Genomic DNA, 18842 nt, shown 5'->3' with positions numbered 1-18842 from the left:
TGTGAAATAGCCAACAGAAGCAGTGACTACAATCCCATTCATCATAACAAACATTGTGATACACAGTATTTGTAACGGCACAATACCTTGCCGCCAGTATAGCTTGCCTGCAGCATCAATGCTGTTGTGCCATTTATCGTAGATGTGTATACTGCTTCTGCAAAGACCTGCTTGACTGTTGGGGGAGGGGAGCAAGCAGCTGCATTTACCCCCTTTCTTAAGCAATGTCCATGAAATTAGGTTGTAAAAACAAGTCTCTTTGGGAGTGGTGTTATTGAATCTATGCATCTCTTCGTAGCTTGGTTTACTAAACAGCGAACCCTCCCCTAGTTCATTCTTGGTGACCTTTCTTGGAGGAGACGTTGTCATCAAGGTAAATACACGTTGGGTCCCACAGTCTTTTGGAAAGCAAAAGTTCCAGGGAATGAGGCCTTTTTCTGTTGCTGTTTATGTCTATTTTGCATCAAAATGACACTATCTTCCCTAAAATAACAAGGTTCGTAGAACATGAATACGATATAAGTTCTTTGTTGGGAGGGGTCTAGGAGAGGAAGGAGATGCAGCCATCTGTGGGCCAAAACACACGTGCAGCCCACAGTTGGCAGTTTGCTGTTTATAACAAGCAGTATACATTCATGACGTGGGCCTTTTCATCTTACCAGTAATTACGGCTTTAGACTTTCTACGCAATTAATCTTCCGGCATCATTTGAGCTTCTCTCAGCTCAGTGCTCAGAAAAAAAAATATTAATTATGGAGCAGCATAAGAAGATAAACTGGTTCTTTGATAAATTGCCTTTTCTGTTTTGTTCTCTCCATCTTCCAGTTATTTCAATGGAAACAGCTGGAGAATCTCTACTTCCGTGAGAAGAAATTTGCCGTGGAAGTTCATGACCCTCGAAGGTGAGCAGTTGCTGCTCCAATCCAAACTTTTGTATCCATGTCACAGCTAGTCCATCGCAGGCCAAATTTATTTCATTGAATAGTTCCCAGTACTGAGTGCTGGGCTGGAAACATAGCACTATCCATTATTTAAGTCTGCAATAATGCAAAAGGATTGTATGGGGGTTTTATCTTGTTCTGCAAAATGTTTTCGCAGATATATTTTTAATTGCCTCGCCAAGGGGAGCTGGTTACGCTGGGTTTATTTCAAAAATAAATAAGGCTACCTTTGACACACGTGGCGGAAAAGCTGCCTGAGAAAATGTTGTGAGGACTGAGAGCACCATCTTGCAAATATTCTCTAAAAATGAACTGGAGATAGTTACGTATGTACTAGAGCTCGTTCCCAAATAGAGTGGGCACAACATGCCTAACAGATCACCTTCTCCTAATATTGATTCAACTCAAAATCAAACCAGAGAGTTTTAAAAACGTTAAAACCGGGGAGACTCGACTCAGGTGGCCACTCAACCATGAAGACCACCTTAAGATGTTCAGCATAGCCTAACCCACAGGGATGAAATTGAGGACTAGAGAACCTTCATTGCTCTCTGAGCTTCTTGGAGGACAGGCAAGATGAGAACTGACTAAACTCTCAGTATCATCGGTCTTAGGCGTGTTGGGTCCCACCTGGTCACTGGTAGGGGATGGGGTATTTCCAGATCTAGGTTGGGAAACTCCTGGGGGTTTGAGGGTGGAGCCTGAGGAGACCAAGGACCATAAAGTCCACCTTCCAAAGCACCCATTTTCAGAGGAACTGAGCTCTGTAGTCTGTAGATGAACTGTAGTTCCAAGGGATCTCTAGGTCCCACCTGGAGGCTGGCACCTCTATTCTCTCACTATGAAGGTGATTGATACTCAATGGAAAAGCTTCCTTGTGGTGTCTCAGCTTAGAAACAGCAACATGAATTGGGCGGGTATCTTCTTCCTCTTCAGAGCATCCCCAGAACTTCAGCTGCTCGTTGACAGTGACAGCAGTTTCCTTTAGTGTAACACAGTATGTCATGCAACTCTTGTCGGAAAGATTTGGTGCACATGATTCAGAACTTTAAAAGTCTGGGTGTAACAGAGGATGAATTCTCACCAGGGTTGTCCATCTCTGCCCTGCCACGTCAGACTGTTTCGGGTGAAGACTCGGATGACTGAATTCTCTTTCATTTAAAAAAAAAAGACCCTCCCCCCTGCATAGAAACCTGGCATGTTAGCAGGGAAGGTTTCTAACCTAGTTTTCCCCTGACATGATAGTTTGCTAAGTATAGGGTATTCCCCGGCCCTCAGGAAGCATTCAGTCATGTAAGCAGTCTGAACCCAAGCACCAGTGTAGCATCTCAGTAATAATTAGGTCAGCTATACCAACAACAGGATCAGGTTCCAGTCAGAGTTGAGGTGTACATTTGATTGAGGTCCAGGGGGTCTCAGCCCAGATTGCAAACCTGTTGTGGTGGTATGGTGTGTATTTGTCATTTCAGTCAACAAACAGAAATTTGTATTTCCTGACTTATGAGATTCAGAGGCGTATCGGGGGGAAATGGCGCCCAGGGAAAACACCTGCTCTGGGTGCCCCCCCCCCCCGCCATGCTGGGGGTCAGGGGCAGCATGGACAGGCACCGCAGCAGTAAGCCAGTTCCTGTGCCGGCCAGCTGCCACGGCGCCCATCGGAGCCACCCCCATGGGCCTGGGGAGGGAAGGAGGCAGCTCGGACAGGCGCCACGCTCTGTCTTTAGGCACTTGCCCACGCCAACCCAGCTGAGCCAGGTCGGGGTGGGGATGATTTTGTGCCCCCACCATGCCATTTCGACCTGTCCCCATGGGCACTACGCCACTGATGAGATATTTTGTGTGTGCGTGTGCGTGTGTGCGTGTGTGATGGCTTGTAGAATAACTATGAACTAGGCCCAGAGAAATTTAGTTTGGTCTCTGAGAGGTTTGCCAGTTACTGGGAATGTGGGTGGGGCATCTTACATCACTCCAGCAAGTGGTCTTTTGTTTTGTTTTCAATCGGATTGAAAAAGGCAGAGTAACATCTAAACACATAACAAAGAAATCCATTTTTTGGGTGTTTATGCTTTAGAATTTCAGTATCAAGAAGAACCTTTGGACAGAGTGGTCTTGTGGTGCGAACCTGGTATGCGAACACTTCTCTGATCAAATCCATCTGGGTTATGGCAATTAGCCAACATCAGTTTTACCTGGACAGAAAACAAAGCAAAGTGAGTTATTAAGCATGCTACTGTCTGCCAAAAAAAAAAAAAGTTTAGCCTAGTTGCTGAAAATGCATATTTGTCTTAGGTGGCAGGTGCTTCCTCAAGATTATATCAGCCTTGCACGTCATTCCAGACACCCACAAAATGTTTACTACCTCACCTGCACAAATATACCTTTGCTACCTGTGTCTAGCATACAGATAGCTTAAAAGAAAGGAGGAAGCGTTTTCTAGTTTGCAAAAGCTTCCCTATCTAGTCACTAGAGGCCATTCTTGCTTGCCACAGGTGAATGGGCAAGCTTAGATTACGTACTGATTGGCTTTGCTATAGTTATTTGATAATAACGCAGCTAATGGATCAGTTTTATTTGACCTTCAGTTAGCAGCCCCACAAGAAATCTGCCACATGTACACCTCAGTCAAATCTTTTCAGCCTCCTTTTTCACTTGCTCCCTAATTGGTAATCAAGTGGTTTTAACAAATAGGGGGATAACGTAGGCAGTGAAATAACCTACAGTGGGTCTTGTTGTATTTAGGTCTTGGTTTATTGTGAAGTATCATCTTCCATGACCCTTTGTCTAGAGTTTTCTGAGAAGTCACTTGATACACAATTGCTGAGTAGTTTTGTGTGCCCGTTTAAATTGCTTCAGGCAAAAATCCCCTCAGTCAGAAGCTTGGATGATATTGCCATGGACTTGACAGAGATGGGAACACCAAAGGTTTCGAAACTGGCAACTTTGGAAGTCAAGAATCCATTTATTACGGCTAGCAATGGCAGCTTAATCTCTTCAGGTAACCTATCTAGTTTCTGAGTCTTTATAAACGGTGTTGTGAAACGTGGTTGCATGTGTGCAGTGAATAGCGGGGGGCCTTTTTTACGCCAGAGAAACAGTATGTTTCACAGTACAGTTGGGAAGACTCATTACTTCTCGAATTGCAAGGGGTACATTTGACTGCCCAAGAATGTGGCTTCTGCTTTTGCTGTGTCAGTACTGTCCTGAAGGGTGTAAGGCTGCTAAGGAAAACAGACCTCCCACAAGTCATGCCGTTGCTGATTCTTGTCACAGGAGTTTCAGATTACCAATGTGGCAAAGTTCAGGTTCAGAGTGTCCTTCCAGAGTGTTACATGGACCCCTGCTGTCTTTTCAAGAAAGGGTTCTTCTTTTGTAACTCCCCCCCCCCCAATTCTACATGAATGAATTTGTTTATTGTTGAAAGCCTAAGGCCATTCACAATAAATTCTACCATAGTAAGGTCAGGATTATGCCGCAGTCTCATTGGCTCCCTTCTCTACTGCTCTTGTTGTGGATAGAAGGTAATTCATCCCTGGTCAAGAATATCTAGTTCTGGTGGGGTACTGTCAGGCCCTTCCTTTATCCTGGCTCTCTCTGATTCCCCATCCCCACCCCCCAATCTGCTCTTTTGGGATTTCCTGTTCTCAAGAAATAGATTCCTAAGCAGCTCTGCTCAGATTGTGGCCTAGAGCATTTTCAACTGCTGGTTTAGAACCTCCTTTCCAGTCAGAACAAGGGAAGCAAAATGGTTTCCCCCACACACTGTACTGCTTTGGCTGGCTTCTTCATGCACTTGAAGAAATTATCGCTTACTCATGGAAGCTCATGGTGAAATAAAAGCTGTCTGTCTTAAAGGTGCCAATGGGTTTCTGTTTTATTTGGCTTCTCCCAGCCATGTAACATCCTCCATCCCTTATCGCCAGGTAATGCAACTCCAGTTAGACAGACTGTGGCCTCTCCACAGCCTTAAAGCCTGCCAGGTTCCATCCCTGCATTCCCTTTTCTCCTGGTCGGAAGAAATGAAAGAAGCAGTATGTGATTCCGATCTCTTGGCAGCTAGAATGTTTTTCTTGCCGAGCTATTAAGAAACCTTTTTTTTTTTTTGCCTGCTGTCTCTCTCATTGCCTGTCCCGTCTGGATAAGTAGCTGTACTCCTTCAGCAAACATTTAGCCAGGGCAAGCTCAGGACATCCAGTTCTATTCAGCACTTTCTTTTGGCCCACCCAGGTGACCAAGCACTCTGGATCTTAGGTTGCTTCATTCACACCCTTTACCTTTGGCTCTGCTGCACTGGAGATGAAGTCAAATGGAGTTTGGGTCATGAGTTTTTCTGGGAAATAACTAAGCAGGGAAGGGACATCATATATTTTCAGCTGCACACAATTAAAGTCTTCCCCCCACCCCCAAAGCCTTTCAGCCTATCTAGTGAACTTTGTGTTTAACATCTGTAGCCCACACTGTAGCTCTTCATTTTCAAGGAATATGGGTCAGGTGTTTGAAAAATTACCCTAATATAATTTAAAAGCTGGGGGAAAAAATCAAACAAGTTTGAAAAACTGGCTTTTTGTATCTATCAGTTTCCTAAATCTGGGTTGCTTAATGCAATCTTGTTACCCCAAGACCAGATGACAGTTGCAAGTATGGTGTGTGTGTGCACACGGGTGCGGGCGCGCACAGCTCAGCTGGAAATGGAAGGCAGCCAGTGACTTTTATTGTAGCGCAGAGGTACGCTTTGATCTAAGAAAACCTGCCAGGTAATGCCCGTTGTTGAAGACCAAGAAAAGAAATGGATGGAAAATTGGCATTCCAATGCATTTGATCTTTCAGGGTCTCAAGATTCGGAGGTCAGCGAAGAGCTGAAAAAAGAGAAAATCGTGGAACTGAAAAAGAAAGAGCAGCTTTTGCAAGAGAAGCTCCTGCAGAAAGTTGAAGAGCTGAAGAAGATATGCCTTCGGGAGGCGGTGAGGCCTGTTTCGTGTTTGCAGAGAGAGAGCGAGGGGGGGGGGGATAGAACCTGTTCGTCCTAATGATTCTGAAGCTGATCTTTTCCCTCTATTGCAAAGGAGCTCACTGGGAAGATGCCGAGGGAATACCCTCTGAACACAGGCGAGAAACCTCCTCAGGTCAGAAGGCGTGTCGGCACCTCTTTCAAATTGGACGGCAGCCTGCTTCCCAGCGAAGAGGTACACGCAGCCCGTTTGGAGTTTTTGTTAGTCACAACAGGGCAGCCAAAAGCGCTGGTGGTGCATCTCTTCAGCTGGCTCCTGCTGGCTTTGATATTTATAGTTTGCCTTTTGGTTGTGTCAGGTCAGTAAGCAGAGATTGCAAATCGGAGGATTGTCGGAAATGTGTGGGGAAATGTTCTGCAGCCAGGATTAAAGCACTCTTAATTACTTATGCGCAGGATTCCCGACTTATGTAATGTCTTTAAAAGCTATCTAGTCCCAGTTCTGATTTCACTTCATTTAAGTCGCTGGGAATATTAACCACTGGTTTTGATCAAATCAGAGCGTGCAAAGAGGTGCTCTTACTAGAATTTTATTCTCTGTCTTGTTGCTGAAAAACAGCACTTGGTTTGTTCCCCCGGTTGTTGGGAGTTGAAAAATGTGCGTTCATGCCACTAGGGATTCTGACTTACTGACCCACGGTTTGATGTCTCATCAAAACATTTATTAGGCAGTCTATGTTTATAGGGTGATTTATAGGGTGCTATGTTTATAGGGTGCTATGTTTACAGGTTGGTTTGCCCCACATCGTCTACACTTTGCCCCCAGCAAGCTGGGCACTCATTTTACCAGCCTCAGATGAACAGAAGGCTGAAAACAGTTTCCGTTAGGATCTAACCTAGGTTGTGATCAGATCTTGGACTGCAATACTGCAGCTTACCGCTCTGTGCCAAAGAGCTCCTGATGTTTAAGATGGGTATAAATTCCATGCATTGGCTCAGACTTGAACCTGTCTTTTTAAAACCTGTTCTGCAGTAAAATTTTCAGTCTCACTGAGTTCCTTGTTCCTGGATAGTACTTTATTGCCTAGTCAAAAAGCTAATATAAAGGGAAAGCATTAAATGAAGATCGTGTCTACGGGAATATAGCATAGAAACTAATGCCACCTGCATGTACCCCAGCACAAACGAACAAACCAAGGAGAAAGAGATGCTGGTGTTCTAGTTCTCACATGACATCTTTGCCTTTTATCAGTGTCTGCTTATGAATTCCAAAAGTAACTTGAGAAATTGTCCCAAAGGCCATGGCTGGCTGGTTTTACTTCCTTTGTGGGCTTTTAACATCTCTCTGCCAACAGGCTCCCATCATTCAAAGTGAGGTGAGCATAAACAAACATCCTTTTGTTTGTGCTCCTGTAAACACTTGAGAAGCAAAACTGCCTGGCTCATAAGGGATTATCTTTTTTGCTGCTTTATCTCCTGTAGCAGATTCACTTTCATGCTGTTCCAGGGGGTCTCTGTCTCCCAGGAGCAGGATTTCACTGGGTATTTGGTGGATGGGTTAGAGAAGGCAGATGGGGGCAGAATATTTTAACAAGGGCCATTCCAGTCTGTTGACAGTGGTAGGATCTAGAGCTGTGCTTTTTGCCCTAGAATCATAGGCCCCTTCCGCACACGCAGAATAATGCATTTCAAACCACCTTCACAACTGTTTGCAAGTGGATTTTGCTATTCCGCACAGCTTCAAAGAGCATTGAAAGCAGTTTGAAAGTGCATCATTCTGCATGTGTGGAAGGAGCCATAGAGTAGGAAGAGACCACAAGAGTCACCGAGACCAAACCCCAGCCATGCAGGAATACAGAATCAAAACACTGCTGACCTATGGCCCATCTGTCAACCCCTCTGAGACATTTTGGAATAGACGGTACTTCTTTCACTTGAAACTTCAAAGATGTGTTTTAAATCAATATTACAATATGGCCAATACCTCATTTTTCTATGTGTAGGACCCAGCCCTGCAGGACATGGAGAACAACTTTCTCATTCAGCAAAAGCTAGTGGAAGCCGCCAAGAAACTTGCTGGTGAGCCAGACCTGTGCAAAAATGTGAAGAAGAAAAGGAAGCAGGGGTACACGGAAGCAGTGAAGAAGCTCCAGGAGATTGAAAATTCCATTAATGAGTATAGGATTAAATGCGGGAAGAAACCTGCTCCAAAATCAACCCCAGCCATTACAGGTACTAGAAATGCTGCAATATTAGGAAGGAGAGGGCATGCGGGGAGAGACTTTGTGGTGATTTTTGCTCAAATGTGGGGTGTCTGTGTGTGTTCTTGCTTGGTACTGGCCTGGGAATAAAAACATGCCCTTGATTCAACTGACGGGCAAAGACGCAGTACTGCCCAGAAGAAATCAATAGGTGTTTAGCCCCCTGACTTCAGCAAAGTCTGGAGCTCACCTATAATTTGTCATGCTTCATGTAAAATGTGGTTAGCAAGGAATACAGGTAAAATACAACTCAAGCGCGGGCATGTTGAAGGGGGAAAAGCAAATCAAAGAACTGCTGTGCACAGGAAAAGCTGGTGGCATTGTTCCAGCCAAAACTACTTTGGTACCTTATTTTGTTGAGTATTATATGCTGTGTCTTGCTGATTTGTGCAGAAATTGGCTGCCACTTGAGATTTCTTGACTAACACCGAGCCCATTATGAATCAAGCACATAATTAGAGCACTGATTTCTTCTGCCCCTGTTGGGTTATAACAAGTGTTGGGAAAGTCCACATGGGTTGAGGAGCAAGAAGGGGAAACAACCACCTGTGGTCTATGACTCCGCAGAAAGGCAAGAAGAATGATGGTCTTAAAAGAGGTTCTAAGGTAGCCATTGTGATATGAACGTACATTTATTGGAGGCTGTGGAAGGCACATGTCTGCTGAGAACTGGAATTCTCAGATGATACCAGAATGGAGAAGTGGCAAGGAACAGGTTCAGCACTAAGCAATTGGGGCAAACGTCGCCTAGACTGTTCTCAATCTGCTTGTGGGCCCTTGTCTTTCAGTTCTCAAAGTCCAAACCTTGCTTGAGAAACAGATTGGGGGGGGGGGGGATTTATATGCTGCTAGAGACCTGCCCAAGGCAGCTCACAAGGTAAAATAATGCAATAAAACCCTAGGCACATAGGCTCTGATATGTGTCCAAACAAATAGACAAACAGTATAAATAATAAGCAAGATGTTCAAAACAGTCGTAAAACAACCAGTGAAGCATGAAGGACTGCTTTTTCCCATATTGTCCAGCCTCTTCTCGTGTCCTGTTCTCTGTATCCTCACCTGTGGACATGAGATGAGCAGCAACCAGACGCAGGACTTGTTTGCTGGTGGCATCTTGCCTTTGGAATGCCCCCCCACCACCACCCTTTTAAGGTTTGCCTGGCACCTTCCTTGAGACCCCAGGCCAAAATATTTCTCCTTACCCAGGCTTTTAACAGAGGGGTCCATTTTTTGTACATCCATCACCACCATCCTTTAGAATCATAGAATCATAGAGTTGGAAGAGACCACAAGGGCCATCAAGTCCAACCCCCTGCCATACAGGAAGACACAATCAAAATACTCCTGATAGATGGCCATCCAGCCTCTGTTTAAAAACCTCCAAAGAAGGGACACTCCACCACACTCCAAGGCAAGGTATTCCACTGTCGAACAGCCCAAATTGTCAGGAAGTTGTGTGGTTTCCAGGCTGTATGGATCTGAAGATGCCAGCCACAAATGCAGGCGAAACGTCAGGAGAGAATGCTGCTAGAGTACGGCCATACAGCCCAGAAACCACACAGCAACCCAGTGATTCTGGCTGTGAAAGCCTTCGACAATACATGTCAGGAAGTTCTTCCTAATGTTTAGGTGGAATCTCTTTTCCTGCACCTTGAATCCATTACTCCAGCCTTTAGAACAGCAGAAAGCAAGCTTGCTCCATCTTCAACATGACATCTCTTTAATATTCAAACATGGCTGTCATGTCACCCCTTAACCTTCTTTTCTCCAGACTAAACATTCCTAGCTCCCTAAACCAGGGGTAGGGAACCTGCGGCTCTCCAGATGTTCAGGAACTACAATTCCCATCAGCCCCTACCAGCATGGCCAATTGGCCATGCTGACAGAGGCTGATGGGAATTGTAGTTCCTGAACATCTGGAGAGCCACAGGTTCCCTACCCCTGCCCTAAACCATTCCTCACAGGTCATGGAATCCAGACCTTTTGCCATTTTGATCGCCCTTCTCTGGACCCCATTATTTTTCTCTTCTCCAAACTAAACGTACCCAGCTCCCTAAGTTTCTCCTCATTTGGAATGCTTGTATCTGCCTTTATTCCCTGCATGGTTTTTATTGATTGTGGGTTTTAAAAAAAATATTTCAACCGTTCTTTGCTTCACTCTGTTTTACTGTTTTAGGTGTGAGCCACCTCAACCTAGTCCAGTGGTGGCGAACCTTTGGCACTCCAGATGTTATGGACTACAATTCCCAATTGGCCATGCTGGCAGGGGCTGATGGGAATTGTAGACCATAACATCTGGAGTGCCAAAGGTTCGCCACCACGGACCTAGTCTGTAGTGGCAGCATACAAATAAAGAAATAATAAAAGTTCTAGGACATTCCTCAGACTGAGAAGCAGAGCATAACACTAGCTTTTAGAAAAGAACCCCCTCAGTTTAAAACCGTGGTGAAAAGAGGTTATTATGGCAACGTTATGTCTGGAATGCCAAATAGAGTCCAGAACTGTTTCAGGTTCTCCTTACCTGTTGCCCTTGATGAAGACCACCCTAGCTGGGATTCTTATTACTGTACTGCTAACAACTGCATGTGTGAATGCTTGAAGGAGGAGGCGGCGCTCCCAGCAGGGCCTTTGTTACTTGTGTGCCTATCACTGCTATTGTGGCCATGTATCTGGACTCATCTGCATGCCTTAGAGATCAAAGCAGAAATAATAACCCACTTGTGTAAGGAGTTTCATTTTAACCTCTCTGTCTTTTTAAAACCTGTTTCTCATAAGACGCCAAAATGCCTGGAACCAGCCCAGCTAAGCTCTGACAATGTTAAAAAGGTGTTTTTGATTTGCTCCAGATTACCTTGCTGTTATAAAGATACACAGTTTATCTAGCTGCCAAGCATTTTTTTTGGTGCTGTGAAAAGAAGTAGCTGTCAGTGTGATCAATGTTGCATTAGGCAAACATGAAGGAGCATAAATATAGAAGAGAAATACATGCCAATAGTTTGATCCAGAGCTAGCAGGACTGTCCATGCAGAGAAGGCACATGGGCCCCTTCCGCATATGCAGAATAATGCACTTTTTATCCATTTTCACAATTGTTTGCAAGTGGATTTTGCTATTCTTCACAGTAAAATCCAGCTGCCAAGTACGTTGGAAATGGATTGAAAGTGCATTATTGTGCATGTGCGGAAGGGGCCATGGAGTCTTCTCATGTTCCTCTCTGCTCCTGCAGATCCTTCTGTCCCCAGAAACATAATTTCTGGGGCTGCAGGATCAGTGCAAAGGAATAGTGATGGGGGCTGAAGTGAAAAGGGGATAAGACGCGTTTTGCCTGTAGACAGTGTTGGCTTTTTCTAGCAAGGGCTAAATTTTACACTTCTGGGCTTGTTAATGTTAAGGAGGGGACCTTTGGTGTAATCTTTGCAGTACAAATCAAAAGTGGAAATACAAGCAAATTGTGGTTTCATCAATAGGAGTGAAATTGTACAGATGGATGTGATATTTGTGAAAAGGGGGGGGGGTTGTGACACCTCGTACATTTTTTAAAAAATTCTAGAATATCCTCCTTGTATCTACTATATGGTCTGTGGAAATTTATTCGGGAACAAAAAATGCTGGCTGCAGGGATACTGGGCCCTGGGGTGGATGAGGCTGGGGACACAAGGTGGACAGGTGGACACCTAGTGGACAGGTTGATCCAATAAGGTGGACACCTAGTGGACAGGTGGACACCTAGTGGACAGGTTGATCCAATAAGGGAGGCCTCTAAGCCTCAGCTAAAGTAAGCTGGGAGGGAGCTGAGTGAGACCTAGGCCCTGTGGGACATGTTGCAGTTCCACAGGGCCTGTGAGACTGAGATGTTTCGCCAGGCCTATGGTTGAGTACAGTGACCCTTCCCCTTTTCCCTCCCTCCCTCCCTCCCTCTTTCCTTTTCCTCTTTTCTCTTATTGTTTTATTTTGTTTTCTCTGTCCTGTTAGAATTTCATTTTGGCTTGCCCGTTCCTTTTGACTGGTCCCCTTTTGTGTCGAGAGCCATCTAGTTTGATTTCATTATTTCACTGTTATCTAGTCGTTTTAATTGTTAAGGTTTTTATCGTAAGCTGCCCTGAGCCTGAGGTGAGGTCAAAGGGTGAGGTCAAAGTCAAACACATAATTTTAAAAAAAGTAAACAGTTGTTTAAAAATTCTCAAGAACTGCTTGGGAATGAAAGACAAAACCAAAAAAATGCGGGAGGGGGCACATGCAAATATGCCAAAAAGTATGTATTGGGTAAAAACAGAAGATTCATACACAGATAGGGACAATCAGACACTGCAAGTTTGGCTACATTTCAGAATATCTCTGAAAATATGAGGGCTGGACACTTAATAATCTACAGTGAAAATGGATTTTGCTTCTACTGTAATGCAGAATTAGCTGATTCTATTCATGTGTGGTGTTTCACCCAAGAACTGTTTCTTTCTGGAAGAAGGTTTGTTGTTTGGTGAGTGTTGGTTTGGAAAGGACAATAGAAAATAATCCAGAGTACCCGTTATTAAATTGTGTACCAAGATCTGCTACTGAATTGTGTACCAATTAGGTTATGAGATATAGCTTTGTATCTAATTACTGCATCACATTTAACTTTTGCACATTATTGGTAATCCAGTGATGCCTGAGGTTAGAGAATGGCTCAAGAGAGCAAAGGAGGTTTTTCTTACACTAAAATTTACGTCTCTCCAACAGAACGAGAACTGTTGATTTAATAAGGTCCAAGACTTAAGAAGATAAAAAATGCTTACCAAAAGTCATTACACTTCAAATACTGCTTCACAGGACTTGGGCAATTCATAGTTATGTTAACGGTAAATTACGCTGGGAAATTCCCCATAATAATTGCCATTTCACAGTGCCTGACATCTATTTCTCAGACTCTGCCAGAGTCACAACTCTAAACTGCCCTATAACTAGACTATCAACCTTTCCCACGTGTTTGACCCAATTTTTAACAGCTTTGGATTGTTTGCTATGGATACAAAGTGATGCCTTCTATTATGATACTCACTCTTCATCTGCCTCTCCCTTAACACTGTGTGTGCAGATCCTTTGGCCATGGTTAGCCACCTCATCCTTCGGAAATAACTATTGGCTTCTCTTTGTTCTGGTGGCTTTCGGAAAATCATGGATTGGCCTTCTGGTACAAGTTGCGAAGCCCTTGCAGCTGTAGATTTTCTGAGCATCTCAATAGGCAACATTGTGTGAGAAAGGTCATAGCAGACTCCTTCTCTGGTGTCCTTGGGGAATGGGAGATTAAGTGTGTACTTGGCAGTCGTACCCACACTCCTGTTGATGTCACTTGTCGCGGGCTGTTTGCTCGCAAGTCCTGGCTGACTGCAGAATGCTCTGCTAGGACTGCCAAACATTGCAGAGCAGCTAACGCTTGCGCCAGAGGCAGCAAATGGTGTGTGTGGCCCCACAACAGTTGACAATATGACATCGCAAAAGAGACAGCTGACTTGTCCAGGATCATTTTCTTCTAGTGTCAGTGCTTAGTTGGATGCTCTGACCAGATTAGAGATATTTCTAAGAGTATACCATGACTCAGCTATTGGGATAGATTTAAGTGTGACATTGTTTAGTTTGATAACTGTATCCCTGTTGAAATTATAACTTGAAATAGTAATAGTTTTAAAGATTCCCTTTTCTTTTCCCACAGATGACATAATCCCATCTGAGAGCAGCTCGTTATCCGATACGACAACATGTGAAGATGGTATGTGACTATTGTTTTTCCGATCAAGTATATCAGCATCATGAACTGGATTCTAATGTGTGTAGCCACTTTCATTTTGTGATGAAAAGGAGTACCTTTTCAGAATGAAATGCTGCGTGTAATGCAAAAAAACCAAGGCTTCCTCATTGCAAACTGCAGTTTGTTGTGAACCCTAGTTTTAAACCTCAGTTTGCAGGGAAACAATCAGACTACAACATTACAAGGAAATCTTTCATCTTACTGTATGTGTGGAGGGGAGAGACAGCATGAGGACTTGCTGGCTCATTGTCATTTTAAACAAACCACAGCAGGATCAAGGCATTTGAAAGCAGTTGTATTATCAAGCTGGGATGCTCAACTTTTGTATTCTTAGAGACCATCTCCCCCCTTCTGGAAAGCGTATCAAAGTTAAAAATGCATTTTCCTTGCACACAAATCCCTCACAGTAGGACATGCTTCATAATAATGGACTATTGACTTACGGCGCCTGAGGACTCTGGCGTAGCCATTACAAACAAACCCTCAAAGATGTGACAGTAAAGTGCAGTATATTGCTGTATCGTACAAGTTCACAACATTTATCTTTTGTACACAATAAATTGCAGGAAAACGTTTTCCTTCACCTGACTTGACACTGGGTAGGAGGAAGACTGGTCTGTGTATGCAGCCTCTGAGGTTCAAAAATCATTCTGTAATAATCAGTGAGATCAGAGTATTTCAGTCTTCTCTCTGTTTATAGTTTTTTTCCTCCTACGCATTTGGCCATGTGTGTTTTGGAAAGTCTCCAGAATAATGATACTGCAGCTAAAGTTCTGGGGGAAAAAATCACGAGTCAATACATGTTGCATTCAATAATGAATGCATAAAAAGGATGGCCCAAATCATTGTGGGGGACCACCAGGTAACAGGTGAGGGTCTATAAAAAATTATTCCAAAAGCCATACAAGAAACCTGTGCAATCTGGGAGTGTGGAGAACATCCAATTAACCTCCCAGCCAGGCAGGTGCACTCAGTTCAGCGAAGATAAATTTAGCAACTGGGACCTTTTTCCACATACCGCACTTACCACATTTCTTTTTTTAATAATATTTTTATTAATTTTCTCAAATATAATTTACAAACATGAAAAGGGAAATATAGAACAGGAAAAAGAAAGAAAAGAAAAGGAATACAACTACCCATAGGTTATATACATTTAATTGGATCTTAAAATTATAACACTAATATCATTTAGAAAGAACATACTATACTATAAAAATGTGTTGCCTTCTAACCTTTAGCTCCAAAACAAAAATAGGCATCTAATAATCAGTTATTTATATCTTAATCATTCACAAATTAATAATCTTACTATTATTATTAATCTTACATAATTGATTCAGCCTCAAATAAAAAATACAGTTCCCATTTTTAAATAATATTTTAATCGCACTTATCACATTTCGAAGGTGTATTTAATCCCATCGTTACCACAACGGGGTGCTGTGTGGTTTCCGGGCTGTATGGCCGTGTTCTAGCAGCATTCTCTCCTGACGTTTCGCCTGCATCTGTGGCTGGCATCTTCAGAGGATCAAGACATGGTTGTTTGTAGGGGGGCGAGTAGTGAGGTGAAAGTATCAGGCACCTGGCAAAGCTCCTTGAAGCTGGTCCATTGCTTGTGTGTCTCTGATGAGTCCCTACAGATATTACAAAAGTCTCATCCTTTGGCTGCTCACAAACATGTAAGCTGGAAAAAAATAACAGTTCCCTATTAAAATAAAACTTCTCACCAAGTTAATAAAATATTCATTCTCCATCCATAGAATCATTGCAAACACACACACACATCGTGCACACAACAATGAAATTATCAGCATTCCAAAGAACTAACTGTTAGCGACATTTCAAAAAGAAGGAAACCTGTCTGGTAACAGTCTCTTAATCTCCAAAGGTACATCTCTTTTTCTAACGTACAAACAAGCAATTAGGATCCTTTGGGATGTTTTCAGGATTTTCAGATTTATTTAATTGCCATAATAATACCTGGGCAGGGTATTTCCTGCCTGCAACCTATGGTCTGAATGAAATAACCGTGCTCCTTTAAGTAGTCATTAGCTACCAGGAAACACCTTCCCTCTCTTCCTGTTCATTATCACTTAAGCCAAAATATATGACTTCTTTGAGTTCTACAGTCTAAAGTGCCCCGTAATTTTGATCTGACAACCCTTTTTTCATTGTCTGCTAATGCCAAGTCACATTAGTTATAGCTCCACCAGTACTGGAATAAATCACGTGATTTGGGATCTAGCTTTTTAGTGTTCACAATCGTCTTCTGTGCAAAAACTTTTTGCTTTGGAAGGTCTGTTGTTTTACAGTGAGCATAGAGCTTAATGAGTGGGGAGAGTATGAAGTGTCCCAGAGGCTCATTCCGCACATGCAGAATAATGCACTTTCAAACTGCTTTCAGTGCTCTTTGAAGCTGTGCGGAATAGCAAAATCCACTTGCAAACAGTTGTGAAAGTGGTTTGAAAACGCATTATTTTGCGTGTGCGGAAGGGGCCTTAGTGTTTCCAGGTAACAAGTTTTTCCTTTAAACAAATAAAGATCTGTTTAGAAGGAGTTACAGTCATTTTTACAATGGAAGAAAATGAACCATTTTTAAGGGTACTGGTCAAATTGAGTTCCCATCTCTTAGACTGAGCTAAATGTAGACTGTGCCATGTTAGTGTGATATTAGTAGTCCTTCTATAGAGTTTCTTTATCTGTAACTGCTTTGCGCAGCTGTTCTGCTTTTGAAAGAGACTTAGAATGCAACTCAGAGCCAACAACTGCTTCGCCACGAAGCATTTGCTTCCAAACGGATGGCATTCCAAGCTTAAACTCATGAAAAGAACAACGTTTAGTCCTCTCCTTCAGAGCTTCACATTTCGTTGACTTAATTTAGTTTTCTTTTACACTAAAATGTGCCCATCTAAATATGGATCTCTGCATACAAAACCTCTTCTTTTGCCGGGGGGGGGGGGGGGGGCTACATACGAGAATATTTCTCCCCCATCTTGGTCCCACTTCAGGAGCACCAATGTTTTCCCCAAAGCCCAACACTCATGTTTGGGTAAGAAGCACCACATGTATCTGAATGGGCTGTCCTGAAAAAGGTTTTAACAGCAGAGGCTGTAATGGCACAAGAAGTTACATCCCCTTCCCCTAAGACTTAATCCTGTTCTCTTTTTTTTTTTAAAGCAGGCAGTGATTCCCTTGCTGTTCCTGGCCAAAGAACAAACCACATGCCCTTTTCTCCAAAATCTCCACCACCCAAATCTCTTGGCGTGGACAGAATTCATCTCAGGAAGTCATCCATGAATGAGCCATTCCTAGAATCAAGACACTCCAGGTACTGAATTCCTCTCCCTGCCAAAAAAAACTGCACCTGCTTTATCCTGGTCTGCTTACTTTTCCATTCAAGCAGTCATTCTACTGTCATGTGATGAGATTTTGCGCATTATGTTTAAGGTCTTTACTTACCTGTTGCCCTTTGCTACAAAAAAAAAATCATGCAAAGGAGCTTAAGATGTACTTTTTAAGTTTCTAAGCTTTTGTCTGAGTATTTAAGAGCGACTTCGATGTCTTTCTTTGAAAATCCGAGATTCTAATTTTATCATACGGCTCCAGGAACTAGGTTAAAAGAAACATAATAGTACTGTGTGGCCTGTAATTAAAGCTGCTGTTGACTCTGGGCTGGATCCAGCGCACCTCCACCCACACACAAAGGGCTTTTGAAACCTCTTCTTCATACTGCAGCTCCTTCTGTCTTGTGGAAAGCTGCTCCAAAGATTGAGTGATTGTGCATGAAACTCAAGGAACTGTAGCAGGGATGGAAATGTCAGAGATCCCCAGAGCATACATGGAATTGCATGAATTCAGCCATGGGTCTTCTACTGGAGGCGGTGACCATCTTGCTTGGGTTTCTGATCCTACAGGCAGGAAGGAGTTTGTAAACTGCTTTGAGCAGCCTTATGGTTGAGAAAAGCAGGAATGTAAAAACCTACTCTAAAATCCCAGGTTGCATTTGAAAATGTTCCCATTCTATTTTGCCTGGGACTACCTCACCTGAATGCTGGTTATTGTTAGTCCTGTGAGGCATGAATGTCCTCTTAATACTTCTATTTTTTCATTTTCTGTTTTTATTTTCTGCTATGCCTATCAGCTTCCACCTTCCTAGTTCTCAAAGTAACGGCTGTTCTGCAAACTGTTCCACAGCGAGACGCTTTCCGGGACCATCTTCACTCCTTGCTATTATACTTGCCCTCTCTCTTCTAGAAATCTTGTGCTTTCTGTCTGTAGGCAAGTAATGCCAATGCTCTTCTGCTTTGCATTTTATTGAAGATATTGGGAAGGTGGCCACATACTGGATTCCTCTGTTTATAATCGCAGAGACCCCTTGTCGACCCACAGCAGCCCGTACAGAACAGTGGAGAGGCACAGCCACGGTGGCAGAAGCATGCCCACGACGCCTGTTCTCACGCGCAACGCCTACAGCAGCACGCACTTACAGTAAGCTGATTTCCTTCCTTATCCGCTCTCGTGCTGACACAAATGTATCCGCATTTCAAGAGACTTGTCACGGGCAAAGATTACAGTCATGCACTGCACCGTCAGCACGCTTTTGAATTCTACCGATGTTGTCAGTCAAGAGAAAAATGAGGTGTTGAATTCTTCCTCAGTTTTATGCTGCCAGGCAGTGGATCTGAACGGGCCCAAAAAACCCCAACAGCAATCTGAGCTGGAATAGACTGCATTGTTGCTGAAGGCCCATCAACTGTAGTGGGAGTGTTTATCCTGCCCTGATCTCAGAGGTGGGATCCAGCAGGTTCTCACAGGTTCCCGAGAGTAGGTTACTAATCATTTGTGTGTGTCGAGAGGGGGTTACTAATTGGTGATTTTGCCATGTGATTTTTGCCTTAGTTACGCCC

The 18842-nt window shown here is 43.4% G+C and overlaps 1 protein-coding gene across 10 annotated transcripts in view; it reads left to right on the top strand.

Annotated features, from left to right (window-relative positions):
* FRMD4B (FERM domain containing 4B) overlaps nt 1-18842 on the top strand; it is a 287088-nt gene that overhangs the window by 254467 nt on the left and 13779 nt on the right. For 6 of the 10 annotated variants that reach the window (XM_048489960.1, XM_048489955.1, XM_048489954.1 and 3 more), the window contains 9 exons: nt 826-902; nt 3013-3151; nt 3795-3936; nt 5766-5899; nt 6002-6121; nt 7890-8118; nt 13837-13893; nt 17113-17263; nt 18256-18423. In XM_048489960.1, coding sequence (XP_048345917.1) covers nt 826-902; nt 3013-3151; nt 3795-3936; nt 5766-5899; nt 6002-6121; nt 7890-8118; nt 13837-13893; nt 17113-17263; nt 18256-18423 — 1217 coding nt within the window. The remainder of the gene's footprint in view (nt 1-825; nt 903-3012; nt 3152-3794; nt 3937-5765; nt 5900-6001; nt 6122-7889; nt 8119-13836; nt 13894-17112; nt 17264-18255; nt 18424-18842) is intronic. The other 4 variants (XM_048489959.1, XM_048489964.1, XM_048489957.1 and 1 more) reach the window with 3 other exon arrangements.

Source organism: Sphaerodactylus townsendi, linkage group LG03, assembly GCF_021028975.2.
Source record: "Sphaerodactylus townsendi isolate TG3544 linkage group LG03, MPM_Stown_v2.3, whole genome shotgun sequence".
NCBI lineage: Eukaryota > Metazoa > Chordata > Lepidosauria > Squamata > Sphaerodactylidae > Sphaerodactylus > Sphaerodactylus townsendi.
Note: the sequence above shows the minus strand (reverse complement) of the source record. Positions and strands in the feature narration are given on the sequence as shown.